General features: G+C 38.9%; 1 protein-coding gene across 3 annotated transcripts in view; it reads left to right on the forward strand.

The window, feature by feature from the left end:
- Positions 1-2,581: 2,581 nt before the first annotated feature.
- Positions 2,582-13,445, forward strand: part of LOC146472307 (beta-1,4-galactosyltransferase 4-like) — an 87,813-nt gene continuing 76,949 nt past the window's right edge. The window contains exons 1-5 of one of the 3 annotated variants that reach the window (XM_085119738.1): positions 2,582-2,637; positions 7,118-7,636; positions 9,977-10,107; positions 11,898-12,014; positions 13,003-13,190. In XM_085119738.1, coding sequence (XP_084975864.1) covers positions 7,180-7,636; positions 9,977-10,107; positions 11,898-12,014; positions 13,003-13,190 — 893 coding nt within the window. In that variant the 5' untranslated portion in view covers positions 2,582-2,637; positions 7,118-7,179. Of the gene's footprint in view, positions 2,638-6,970; positions 7,637-9,976; positions 10,108-11,897; positions 12,015-13,002; positions 13,191-13,445 lie in introns of those variants that run through there. The other 2 variants (XM_085119737.1, XM_085119739.1) reach the window with 2 other exon arrangements.

The raw sequence follows: 13,445 nt of genomic DNA on the forward strand, positions 1-13,445 counted from the left end.
TTTTTATTCTTATTCTTATTCTTATTATTATTATTATTATTATTATTATTATTATTATTAATATTATTATTATTATTATTATTATATAAAAAAGATATAGCCAATAAAGAAGCTGTATTGTAAATTTTTCAACGATAAGATTCAAGAAATGTAGCCATTTGTTTCTCAGGTTTTTCGCTCGTTTTCATAATTTCAAGAAATAACGGGCATCCTTGAGCGCGTATTTGGAAACTCTTTATTTCGTAAATTTAACTCAAATGTGTTACTTTTTCTCGAAAATATTTGTGGTTCCTTACTGCGCATGCTTGAAGAAACGCGCGACAGTGCCTCCTTTTGTTACTGCGCATACGTTCTGCGCATGTCGGAATGGTCCGTGAAACTCGGGTTTCCCATGGGCGGTAGCCTGGGTATCAGGCTTTTCGTTGCGTGCTCTCCACTCCCCCCTCCCCTTAGGAAGGCCTGATACTCGGGTTACATGGGCGGCGTTTACTAGTATAGGGATATTTTTGTGCGGTTTATAACTATGTGAGAAATTGCAGATCTTAGCTAGGGTTATTGGTATCTAAAATTTAAGAAAATTGGGGAGAACCAAGTATTTTTCAGTGATAATTGAGGTGTGTAAAATGACCGACACAATATGCAAACCATCTTTATGGCTTTGTTCGTTCGGCATCGTATTTTTTATACATCTATGTACCCAACAAAAGTCAATGAATTGATTTTTACATTACAAACAATCCATCAGTTCGTTTCCTATTCCAATACTATGTGGATTATCCTACATAAACATCACATTGTCGATCGAGTAAACATGAATGAGAAATGCCATTTTCAAACTAAAGGATAAAGCCGCCACTTGCATAAGCTGTTCGTGCAAAGTACCTGCGTCTCTGACAAATTACCACCAGTTTTCTTTTTCCCAAAGATTATAAGGGATTGGAACAGTTTACTAGTGACTATAATTGAGTTAGATTCTGTCCCGTCCGTCGAAACAAAACTGTTCAAGTTGATTGTGATTGAACATTTAAAAGTTACTTTATATTGACCGTTGACCACACGTAAGAAGACCGAAGAATCTTCTGTAAAGGAGGAGGAAGCATGTACAGCGTACAAGGAAAGTAAGTGAGTGAGCGAGCGGCCAGGCGAGCGAGTGAGTGTGTGTGTGTGTGACGTGAGTAAGTAAACAGTTTTCTAATTGGGCTCCTATGTGACTTTACCTACCATTAAGAAAACTGTTTACTTACTCACTCATTCACGTCACACACTCACATAGGAGCCGGGTTCTGTAACATGAAGCAACTAGAAGTATTATTGCTCCTTCCTGGATGGGACGCTAGTTCATCGCAAGGTTTAATGTCGCCGGGAGAATGTTGCAGGGTTACGGCACTTGGGAGAAGTGACTAAAATCCTTATACTGAATACTCAGTATTTCGTCTTAGGAAGCAACACGATAATTTAGAGATTAACCTAACCTCGAACCACCAACCCTCCGATCTTCCGACTGAAAGTGCCACAGAAAGTTCGACGTGCTTACCGGCTACACCGCCACGCCTCCCGGCCATAAGGGCAGGTACCAAAAAGAAAATCCCCTTCACAAATGGCCCAAAAGCCATAGTGGTGGGGGTGGGGTGGGGGTTGGTTAGGACCTTACGAAAAAGAGCGTGAAAAAGCTAAAGGTTTAATGCACAAAAAATAGTTCTGTACGTGCGTTAAAAAAAAAACAAACATTTTTTGCAGTCTCCTACTAGACAACGACGTGAAAAAGACAAATTCTAAGTTTTAAGGAGAACGTGAACACTCGACGGTAAATTTTACTTTCCGGCTCTTTGTGGCCTTGAACCGGCGCCGTTTGCTAATGATGTTCCTCGGGATAATTCCTTCACTTTGTACAAGTTAAACAGGTTTGCGTTATAAACACAAAATAGGTTAAAAGAAACTAGTAAATATTTATTGACGTTTACGTAGTAGTTGCCGTCGTACCTTCGTAAGATCCCAATGATAAGGTGTATCACGAGACCGAATGTAAGCGGAAAAAATAATTTACAACTAACATGCAAAAAGGCCTTGTTTGTATAATGATAGCGCTTGTTGAAACCCGGATATGTAATTGGTTGTCAAAACACACCAAACCCCGCTGTTTTCATACAATAATCTTGTTCGTACGTTCGTCCAAATTATAACGTTGTATCACCTTGTGCCAATAAAACCCAAACAATGGCCTAACAACGCAATATCTTTTTCTTGTTTTCTGCGGCCATCGAGACTGTGGCTTCCTTAACACAAGGATAATAACATTATGTATCTGAAGTTGCTGGTTAATTTTTTTCTCATATTTTTGACGCCATGAGCTTTTAAGATACAAAATGAATTTGTATGTAGACCCAAGAAAACAGAGAGCAGACGTGATGTGTATAATATCATGATAAAGTATATTTATGTCTTTAAAAAAAAAACTATCAGTAAAACCCTTTAGGGAAGGCACCAGGTTTTTTTTTTTCGAAGTTTACCTAGCAACCTTCCGGTTGTCAAGTGAGGGAAAGAATGTTCGTAGAATGTTGAATAAACATTTTTGTGTTAACATATTTATTAGCGTCCTTAGGATATAAGCACTCCGCTGCGTTCACTGGGCGAGCGTCGGTAAGTTAATTTTACCTGCTTCCATTTTGTTTCTCGGGGAGAAGGGCGTTAATCAAGGCGGTAATAACCATATGTAGAGCCGCGAGAAATCGTGCCACGAGTTCCAAAACCCTCAGGAAGAGACTAGATCGAAAAAGGAGTCCCGATTTCAATTAATGTACGGCCACGTCGCGCGTATTTAACTATGCGGAAAAATAATTTGACGCGTTAAAGACAGAAACAGATTACCGTACTCAGTTTTCTAAACTTAAGATTGGTGTCGAGGAATCAAAATAATACCCACCGTATATAACTTTAAAAAGCAAATATAAGCTCTGAGAAAAAGTAGGCGAAATATAAGACAACTGTTAAGAGTTGAACAAACGATGTGAATTTGAATACGAAAGTTTGTTTGCTTGACTCAACGGAATAATCGGGAATTAAAATACTAATTCATTCGAGTTGATGAATGCAACACGGCTCTCACGAAAAGGTCTTAAAAGTTCTCAAATTTAACCTATCTCAGGAAAAGTTTCAAATTTTCGGTATTGCAAAATATTTAGAAAGACAACAAAGCTCTCGTAAGCGACAACCTCGGGAAATGAATGCAATCTCGTAGCGACCGAAAGCTGAAGCAATAGAAGATGGTACTATACCTGAACTTTTAGCATAAATCTTTCTACCTCGGTCTCAGGGTAACACTCTTGATCCAGCCGTAAATCATCTTGAATTTTAGATTCGAGATCTTAGTCTACGAACATCAGGGGCACCCAATGACAGTTTTCTCTCAGATCCTTTGAAACGCTCTTTGAGGCTATCTGAAGTGCCTTTAAAGCTCTGTAGGTTCGATCATTTAAGGCCGCGCCATAATATTTTTATCTGTTCGGTCATTCTAGGGCAACCTGAGTCTTTTCGAAATTCCTAGGGCATGTTGTCCATTTCCCGAAAACCTTAGGTCTTATTTCCTTTCCGAAAATCTTAGCTGACCTTTTTTTGGCACCCGAAACGACATTCTTATCAATCCGAAAACACTGGGTCTTTCCCATATCACGAAAGTTCGAGGTGAAAATTCCTTTCAGAAAATTGTAGGGGATTAAGGGCCTTCCGAACAGATAATTTACCGAAACGATCTGTTGGGTGCCCCTGGAACATTATTAGGGAGTGCAATATTACTGTAAATGTGATCACGAAGTTAGTGTATACAGTACGTTTATGAAAGAGTTGCCGTTATGTGTTAAGTGGTCGCTTACTAGAGCTTAAAAACAAAGGAAAAGACCAGTTGGTAAATCCCAGAAGTGGTCGTGGTCGCTAACGAGAGCTTTTGATTACAGAGTTTACCGGCGGAGCATTGAGCGAGAACGGGGTTTCACAATCGCAGCTGCAATGGTGGTCCGGCGAAACTAGAGCTGAACGCTTAAGAAAGTGGTCGCAAGGGGAGCCTCGACTGTAACTACATTTAAAAAGTGTTTAGACGTCAGTTGCTATTTAAAAGCTAAGTCTATCTAACACAAAGAACGTTTCAGTCTCGTTCTGAGAACAAAAATCAGTAAATCTTATCGTGGCGGCTCTGCGAAACTCACGAACAGTGAATGTCGGTAAAGGTTCCCGGGCACTGTAGCACTGGTACAAAACTCTGAAAACTGTAGGGATATATACGGTGTTAATATAAATCTACTAGTGTTCTATCACGAATGCCGTTCTCTGATTGGCTACGCTACTCGCTATCTATTCTGTGATAGATAGTGAGTAGCGGTTTTCAACAAAATGGCGGCCGCTTCGTCGCGTTTTCGAAGTGTCTACGATGAGGAAATAGATAATTTACTTGTTTAGTTTTGACCGACTAGTAGATTTATACTAAAACAATTAGATTATTCGCTCTCGATTTCTATGCGTGATAGCTGATTCGGGCTGCGCCCTCATCAGCTATCACGCGATAGAAATCTCGAGCTCATAATCTAATTGTTAATTAGCACAGTTAGCATGAGAATCTGGCCTTTCGGGCTGAGTATCAGGCGTTTCCCCTCAGGAAGGCTTGATACTCAGGTTAATACGGTGTCCATAACGTTTGTAGGGACCTTCAGCTGTTGGTAGTTTAGTGTACACTACGAGCATGGCCAAAACGAATGTAAATATTAGATCTTATGTTACACTCTTCAGAGCGCGTTAAACAGTTTGTCAGCAGTGGCTGGAGTAAACGTAACTGTCAAAATTCTCGCGCGCTGATTGGCTCGTAGCCATTGTCTATAAGAGTGAAGACAATAAAAATGTAGGATTTAAAAGCAGAGACCGACACTGAACGTAGAATGTTTTTTTACGTGGTTGTGTGCTATATTTCGACTGGCCAAACCAGCCTTCTACCTCAATGAGAATTTACATGGGAAGGTTGTTTATGTGATAAGTGACTTGAGTAATACCGGAAATACATAAAACTAACTTGATTCAGTTGACAGTGTAAAATTAAAGATAAAATAAAACACTGAAAATAAAATCTGAAAAAGAAAAAGAAAATTTTAAAACTAATACGTTTCTTCGCGGATGTTGAGATCATCAGGATCAATTGTTTTGCTTTTTCAAATTCAACAAGCTTTCCTGGCCTCTCGGTCACCTGTCGCGTGTGAAACAAAAGCTGGAAAGGCGTCTGCTCTCGCAAATTTTTAAATCAATTTTACGAACTATTTTGGTATCGGCTATTTTTCACTATTACAGGCTAGTTTGTATTTGTGTTGCTTTCTGCTCTTAATTCCTCATTTTTAAATTCTGTATCAACTTTATCTTCCCAGATGGCCCTTCGGCTGAAAATCACTTCGATGAGAGACTCGCCGGGATTAAATATTATTATAGTTATTACTATTACCTGAAATGCTCACATGGCTGTTGTGCGAACAGGTTTGCCAAAGTGAAATTTTGGTAGGGAAAAATTTTGTCATGACCTTTCGTAGTGGCAAACAGATTTTGTCATCGCAGTGGTGGTGGTGGTGGTGGTGGTGGGGGGGGGGGGGGGGGGCTGGGGGTCCGTGCTCAAACGTTTGACTCCCTCCTCCTCGTGAAACAAAACATCTGGGGGTAGGGAGGAAGGGCTCGTCCTCTTGTTCCGACACTGAACTTCACATCATCCCCCGGGAATGCCAGGAAATTTGACTCATAAGTGCGTAGGACAACTGAGGAACCACTGAAGTACAGTTATTTTGAATTGTTCTAGATAAGCTTAGATATATACCACTAAGATCTGGCTACATCTGTGAATAGCCTTGTTTCGCATACAACGATTGGGCTACCGGTACGATTTATTCAACTTTTGTTTTTGTCTACGCATTAAGTCCTCTGAGTTCAGTAGGTATAACATTTAGGGTGTCTTCTGACAGCATTTTTCTTTTCGGTTATTTTGATTTAAACGTAGTAATTTAAACCATTTACATGATATCAAATTCAACTGTAACATGTAGGAAGTTTATCCTACATTTTATCCGTAATGCAATGAATTATATCTTTTCAATTTAATAGTTTTGGGCTATCCACTCGATTTGCCTTACAGCTATTTCAGGGATAATCCAAAAAATATTCCCTGGGGTAATTGTGTGCTGCACACTAGTCCTTAATAAATATTGGTTCAGCTTTTCTTTAATTTACACTTATCCTCCACTGGAGATTGCTGTTTAGACTCTGTTTAAATATGTCAGTACAGCGCAAAAGAAGTGAATAGACCCTTAGCCAAAATGGCGGCAACACTGAGATTTGAATGAGTTAAAATTGAACTGAATGAAAAACTGATACAAGCACTGGAAAGGGCACCTTTACTTTAGTAATCTTGCAATGTTTCAGCATATTAGGTGTTATATCGCCTTAGGAAATGTAAGATGAAATTTGACAAATTTACAGACGTTTGTATGACTAAGCGTTAGGGGGCCGGTATACGTCATCTACCCTCAGTCATCCTAATGTCTGTAAATTTTCATTTTTCAACTCACATTTTCTCAGCTGATATTGCACCTGATATGCTGAAACTTTGCAGGGTTACTAAAATAAAAGTGCTCTTTCTAGTGCTGGTATTCGTTTTTTTTTTTTTTTTTTAACTTATTTGAATTGTCGGCCGCCATTTTGGAGAAGGCATATTTTGTCCGGACTGTTGACGTGGCACGCAGTTGCAGTCGCAGTGTTGATTTTTAAAATCACCATGAGAAATCGCACAAGAATTTAATCAATCGCATCACGGCCTCGTATATATACGTCTTATTTCGTCGACCGGTCCAAATGAGGAAAATTTACAGCTAATGTTCATATTCAGACCAAAACACAGCTCAGCATAGCTCAAATCCCGTAAAATATTTATAACCAGACGTACTTCTTCTCGCAGGCCTCGCACTGATGATGTGGTGCAGCCTCGTTATCATACTCAGATCACCGACGGATGTCAAATGTGGAGAAAATTTCTACGCATATTTTTTCATATAGACGGTTTTCGGCCGTAATTTCTTGCGGGACTAAATTTACTTTCATATCACAGGTATCTGATGTTATCAACCATGGGTTAACCGAGAAAGAAGTTTCATCTTTGGACCGGAAAACATGATGTTGAATAACAAGTTGAAAGCATTCCTTCTCGGCACATTGTTCGTGGCCATAGTTTCACTGGTTGTTATGTTTTACTACTCGGTAGAGTTTACAAAATATTCGCAAATCGGAGTGAAGTACGTAGGGATGTTAAAGACTGATTTTCTTACAAATGGATGGACTAGAGGAACTAGCGGCGAGAAATTTGGGAATGCAACGTCAGCGAGGTCGAATGCTTCACGACACATCTACATTCGTGAAACTCAAAGCCTTGTTGGAAAAAAATTACGTGATTTTGTAGACGTTATTAGGGGCGTCGGTAGCTCCAAGGAAGGATCAACACAGACACCAAAGACTGAAACAGTAGGGAAGCGAGAACAAGTAAACAAAACTATACCAACGCCAGCTAGTAATGAACAGACTACGGAAGAGGCGAAAGAATTGCCCTTATGTTCTGGCGGTTCCAAACAAGGTAAGCGCTTCAAGTCAGTTACGCTTACGATAACAACAACAAAGGCAGCTTTTTGGATGCGATTGATATGGTTTAGTTCAAGTGTCTGTGACCAGAAAGATCAAATACTAACGAGTGGTCTACGAAATTAAATTAAGCTTGCGTTACTTTGCAGTTCGTTGCATCAGGATCATTTGCATTGTGAAATTATATATATCTTATTCGATGGTTTTACATATAATACGCGCGGATATTTTGCGAGTTTCGTAGTATTTTTCCGAGCCCCGAAGGGGCGAGGAAAAATACGAGCAATGAGCAAAATGTCCGCGAGTATTATATGTAAAACCATCGAATAAGAGATTTATTATTCCACTATAAAAAGATTTTGTTATTTTGGCTTCTCTGTTTTGGTAACAGTTTTCAAATACACCCGGCATTAACTGTCCATCGGTATATATGGCGCGTACGAATGATGTAAACAACACAGAAAGCCAGTTAAATGTCTTTAATTTGATTACATAAAATGAAAAGATAAATGACAAGTGATTGGCATGCTAAAAACTTGTTTTCGAGTCTGCATCGTTTCAAAAACTATTCTTCGTCCAGTCCGGACATTGTTGCTCCTTTTTTCTGCCTTTTCCGTCCGTATTCGCTCTGTTGTAAACCGGTCAAACCGGGACACTACAGTGTATTACGGTCTCATATTTTGCGCGTTCTCTTGACCTTATTTGGTGAAATGACATAATAGTGGAATAATAAATGAATTTATGCAAGTTGTATACAGCGCGCGGTTACGTTGTTCTGACGCACCGTTATTAGTATAATATTTTATTTAAGGCAGCTAAAGTTAACTATTGCTTGATTGGATTCAAAGAAAACCGTTCAAAATGTTTGTGTTCTGTCCTTGCATTAGATATGTTGTTTCTCGCTGGACTGCACTGATGTGAAGCGTACGGTACAGTAGCGAAAAAACCATCGATCATATCGCAGTTCAAACGGTTCATGATATTTGAACAGGCTCACAGTGAATCATAGTTTATGATAGTGGATGATAGTGCATAATAATCGCTGGTGACAAACGAAAGCGCGAGTTTCAACTGTCATGATGTCATCGACTATTTTATTTACTAGTAAACAAACCCATTATCCTCTGATCTAGTATACCAGCCGCCTGAAGGCCCGAGGCTGAAAGGTTGTCCGAAAATTGGCCTACTGGTCATTTTGCTACACTGCAATTTAGTCAGTTTACCCAATCTGAAATTGACATATTGGCTGTCTTATACTGGAGGAGGGCACTATCCTTCTGGATGAACTGGGCAAACATTAATATTTTGTTGTTTTTGTTTCTAGTACAGAGGAACCCCGATTTTACGATCGGCGATCTAACGATATTCCCGATTTAACAATCAACATTCTGTGTCCTGGTAAAGGAGATCGTTTACAACAATATCCCGATTTAACGATATGATTTTGCTGTCCCCTTGCTATATTGTAAAATCGAGGTTCCACTCTATAAAGACAGGCACTAGACTACGAGTAGTCTCCCATTTTTCCTCAGGGATAGTAGGGAGAGCGAAACGCGAGCACGGGTGAAAATCACCCCACGCGAGAAAAGGCTCATTTTTCTCTCTCCCCGCCGCGTGTCGCCTTTTCTTGCGTGGGGTAATTTTCACGCACGCTCGCGTTTCGCTCGCGTTTCGCTCGCGTTTCGCTCGCCCTACTATCCCTGAGGAAAAATGGGGGACTACTCGTAGTCTAACGGGCACAAGATGTGTTATGCATCTAGATGAGCTATCGTACAGACACATAGCACAGATAGTTCATCTAGATGCAAATGAGTCTTGTGCCTATCTATACTAGAGACGCATAACCGGACAAATAACAATAATATGACTTATTGCCAAAGTTTGTCCGGACGGATAATGCATCTTTTAGTATAAAAACAGCCATTGGTCAAACATATACCAGAGGAAGTATTATCCGGCTGGATAAACTTGGGCAAACATTTGTTGTTCGTGTGGTTATTCGTCTCTAGTAATATGACGGGCACAAGTTTCATTATGCCTCTGGACGAACAACAATGTTAGGAAAAATAATTTGTTGGATAACCTTTAGGTAAACAAAATAAACTAGTAATAATCAAAAATTAGGGTCAGTGCATTCAATGATCTGGATCCCAGGCTTTCTCTCCTTTGTGATGCCCTGCGAAAAAATCTGCACGTTTTGCCAGATGCACGTCCCAAGATCCATACAATGAATCTTGACTCCAATCTGTATTAGGAGTGCGTTCTTCCTACGTCGAACGCAAAAATAAAAAATAATTTACTCTCAACTTAATTTCATTTCCCTTTCTTTCACCAGTTGGACCTTTATTTGTAGACAAAGCAGTCCCTAAAATGGAAGATCTTGAAAAAGAAATGTCAAGTGATTTTAACGGCTGGGTCAGTAAAGGAGGAAGCTGGAAGCCAACTGATTGCAAAGCAAAAGTTAAGGTGAGGTGTTTATTTGCAAATATTCATAATCTTGCAGATGGATGAGTGTCATGGCCCAATATTACATGCAGTTTCAGTTTTCAGTTTTAGTTAATTTTTTTTTTGCCATTATTCTTGTACATCATTGCAAGATAAATATATATTAAAATATAAAAGATAAATAAATAACAAAAGAGAGAGAAACATATGGCGAGGATGCCCATAGAGAAACCATTGGGTCTTATAGGAGCTACAGGCTCCTCAAAAGAATTACAACTTTGAAATCAGGATTTTAGGTACACGTAGCTTATTTAATTTATCAGTACATTTAGGTCAAAAAGCAAGTACACAATAAAACACACACTGGCAGCAAAACATGAAACAGCATGTTTAAAACAGGAGTAGTCCTTTTTGGAGAAATGATTTAAACAGAGAAACACTCTCAGCATTCTGAATTTCTTAATTAAAGGAATTAAACAGTTTAGGTCCTTGAAACTTATTACAAACCGTCTGATATTCGTTCCACAGGGAAATGAGTAAAAGGAATTTCAATGTCTAGATTTGTAATGATGAATATGACTTGTGAGCAAAAATATTTCTTTGAATGCGTCTGGAAGGAAGCCTTTTTTGAAAAGAAACAAGCTTTCCAATTTGAGATCAATGCTTAGGGACTTCCTTCTCTAACATGAAACAAGAACAAGAATTTCTCCTCCACCCTCCCTCCCATACAGTAGAGACTTTTATTCTAATACGGGTTCGACTACGAGTTTTTGCAATAGATAAAGAGTGCATGCGCCTGAAACAGTTTCATTTTGGTGGGAAAACGTGATAGCTGTTGTCAGTTTTATATACGTTTTTTGTCATTTTACTACAAGTTGTTATGAGAACGGTGTAGTGGTGAAAACAAGTCCTCAAAACTCAGGGGATCTCGTCTTTTTGGAATCACAAAAAGGCTTACATTGTAGCTATCATCATTCAAAACAACTGCATCAAGTTTGGGATGGAAAGGAGAGTCGTCTTCTAGCTACCAGTTCCGAATGAATTCCTTATTTAAAGATTTAAATACAGAAGCTCGCCACTGTTTATCCTGGGTCATCGGGCGAAACGTGTGTCGCCAGCTGGCGACCAGTTCTGAAAATCTAGTCGCAGGCACTCAATTTTTTGGTCGCATTGGCGACCAGTGAGTCACAATTTCGAACCCTGTTGAGAAAGAGTAAAATGATGCTTCCTGGAATATACATGTAATTATATCTCCTCTTAGTACTTCGCTAAAAACTACTTAAAGTCAAATCTTGTATTTGTCATCATACTCATACTAGAATCTAATGGCATCTAGTGCTGTTGGGCAAGACACTTCTTTCAATTCTGTTTGGGAAAGTGTAACTTGTATTTTACAGCATACATGTCAAGACCTCAAACTTACTTGTCTATTAATAATAATTATTAGAAACAAAATACAGGGGTAAATCAAAGGGAGGAGAAATTATACTAATTTTTGTTCCCTGCCAGTTCATGCTAAACCAGCACTGTTTGAGTCTCCTGGCTCTGCTGTTGGGTTGAATTGGATTGTATAGCATTTATGTGGGCACCCCAAGATGAGATGCTACATGTAGTCTGATCTCAGGGTTGCAAGAGGAGTGGAGCTTAAAGCACTGTTCTTGAAGTCAGAGGCTGGTGTGGTAATGGCTCGAAACACTCCACCACATTTTGGTTTATTTTAATACTTTGAAAGTTATATCCATGTACGGAATTATTAAATTACCTACACACCCAAGCTACCTGTTAAAACTTTTGTTGCAATCTCTCTTCAGATGGCCCTGATTATTCCATTTCGTAATCGTTATGAGCAGCTATCAATCTTTCTTCGTCACATGCATCCTGTACTACGGAGACAGAACTTGTTCTATAGGATATTTGTAATTGAGCAGGTATGTTTTTTTCACACTCTTCACTGCTGCCTCAGTGCCGTTGCATTGTCCAAAAAAATTTCTCTTTCCATGGTATAAAGAGGGATAATTCAACAATTCAACTACACTGTAGTTAAATTCATAGCAACTGTGCCCTTTGGTAACAGCACTTTCAGGTGGAATAGCAACTACAAACTGAAAAAAGAGATAAAAAATATGTATACTGAGCAAGAAATAGTTCCCTTTGGAAACACCAAACAGTACTTTTAGTTTAAGGAGATCAAATTTTTCAGGTTAATCTTGATTGTCAGATCGTCATGTATTTTTGCAACACATTTTTAACGATTGCAACAGACAGCAACATATGGTAACCTGTGCATTAATATACAATAAAAGCTGTTCATTGAGTTGTAATAGGGACAAACTTCTTATGTGCAACGTATGTCAATACATGCTCCTGGAAACTGTAAGATGCAACTTGCAATAGAAATCTGATTTGTTGCATTGTAGTGTTGAAGTCAAGGCCAGTTCGTCTTTGATTCTGAATTTCCGACATTGATACAAAAGTAATGACGAGTGACACTTCTACATATATAGACTATAGTCAACCTTCGCTGTCTCTGTACTCAGCCAAATAGTAACGGGGGAGGGGAGAGGGCGATTGTTTCAAATTTTGGCTATAGAAGGGGCTGCTTAATCAGAGGGGGCAGGGGCTGGTTTAAGAATTTACAGTGTACGTCTAGGTACAGAGTAGTGGCTAGCCCTGGGCCCAGTTGTTCAAACTCTGATTAAGCTAATCCTTGAATATCATGAACTCTGATTCAAGTTTAGTAATAAAAGATACTTCCGAAAGATTTTTCCCTCAGTTTTGACTTGCGTTTCATTACCATTAGCTTAAAGTAAGCTTTCAATATAATTTTTAACAAGAGGGGTGAAACCCTCAGTATACTTTTAATAATTGTTGGCCCTGGTCAGGCCCAAATCTAATCATGTTTTGGTTCTATAATAGGCAGGGGATACACCATTTAACCGTGCTATGCTATTTAATATTGGATATAAGGAAGCTCTGAAGTTTGACCAGTTTGACTGCTTCATATTCCACGACGTTGACTTAATACCAGAAGATGATCGTAATGAGTACAGCTGTCCCACATCTCCAAGACATATGTCAGTTGCTGTAGATAAATTCCAATATCGGTAAGTACAATTTATGTCACATTACTTGACTATTAACATTTATTAACATTAGAATAGGTCTGTCACTGGAAGTCAGGTTGTGGGTCACGCGTTTCATTTGATGTACAGCATTTTATAATTTAAGGAACTTTCGTTCATTGTAGAAGGATTTCATTATTCATTTAAAATTTTTATTATTCTTATAGTATTAATGATGATTCAGGTGTAGCTGTTGTAGTTTAAAATGATTTCAACCTAGGTTGATTTCTATGTTCC

The sequence above is a fragment of the Pavona decussata genome, unplaced genomic scaffold (assembly GCF_977016875.1).
Source record: "Pavona decussata unplaced genomic scaffold, jaPavDecu1.1 SCAFFOLD_100, whole genome shotgun sequence".
NCBI lineage: Eukaryota > Metazoa > Cnidaria > Anthozoa > Scleractinia > Agariciidae > Pavona > Pavona decussata.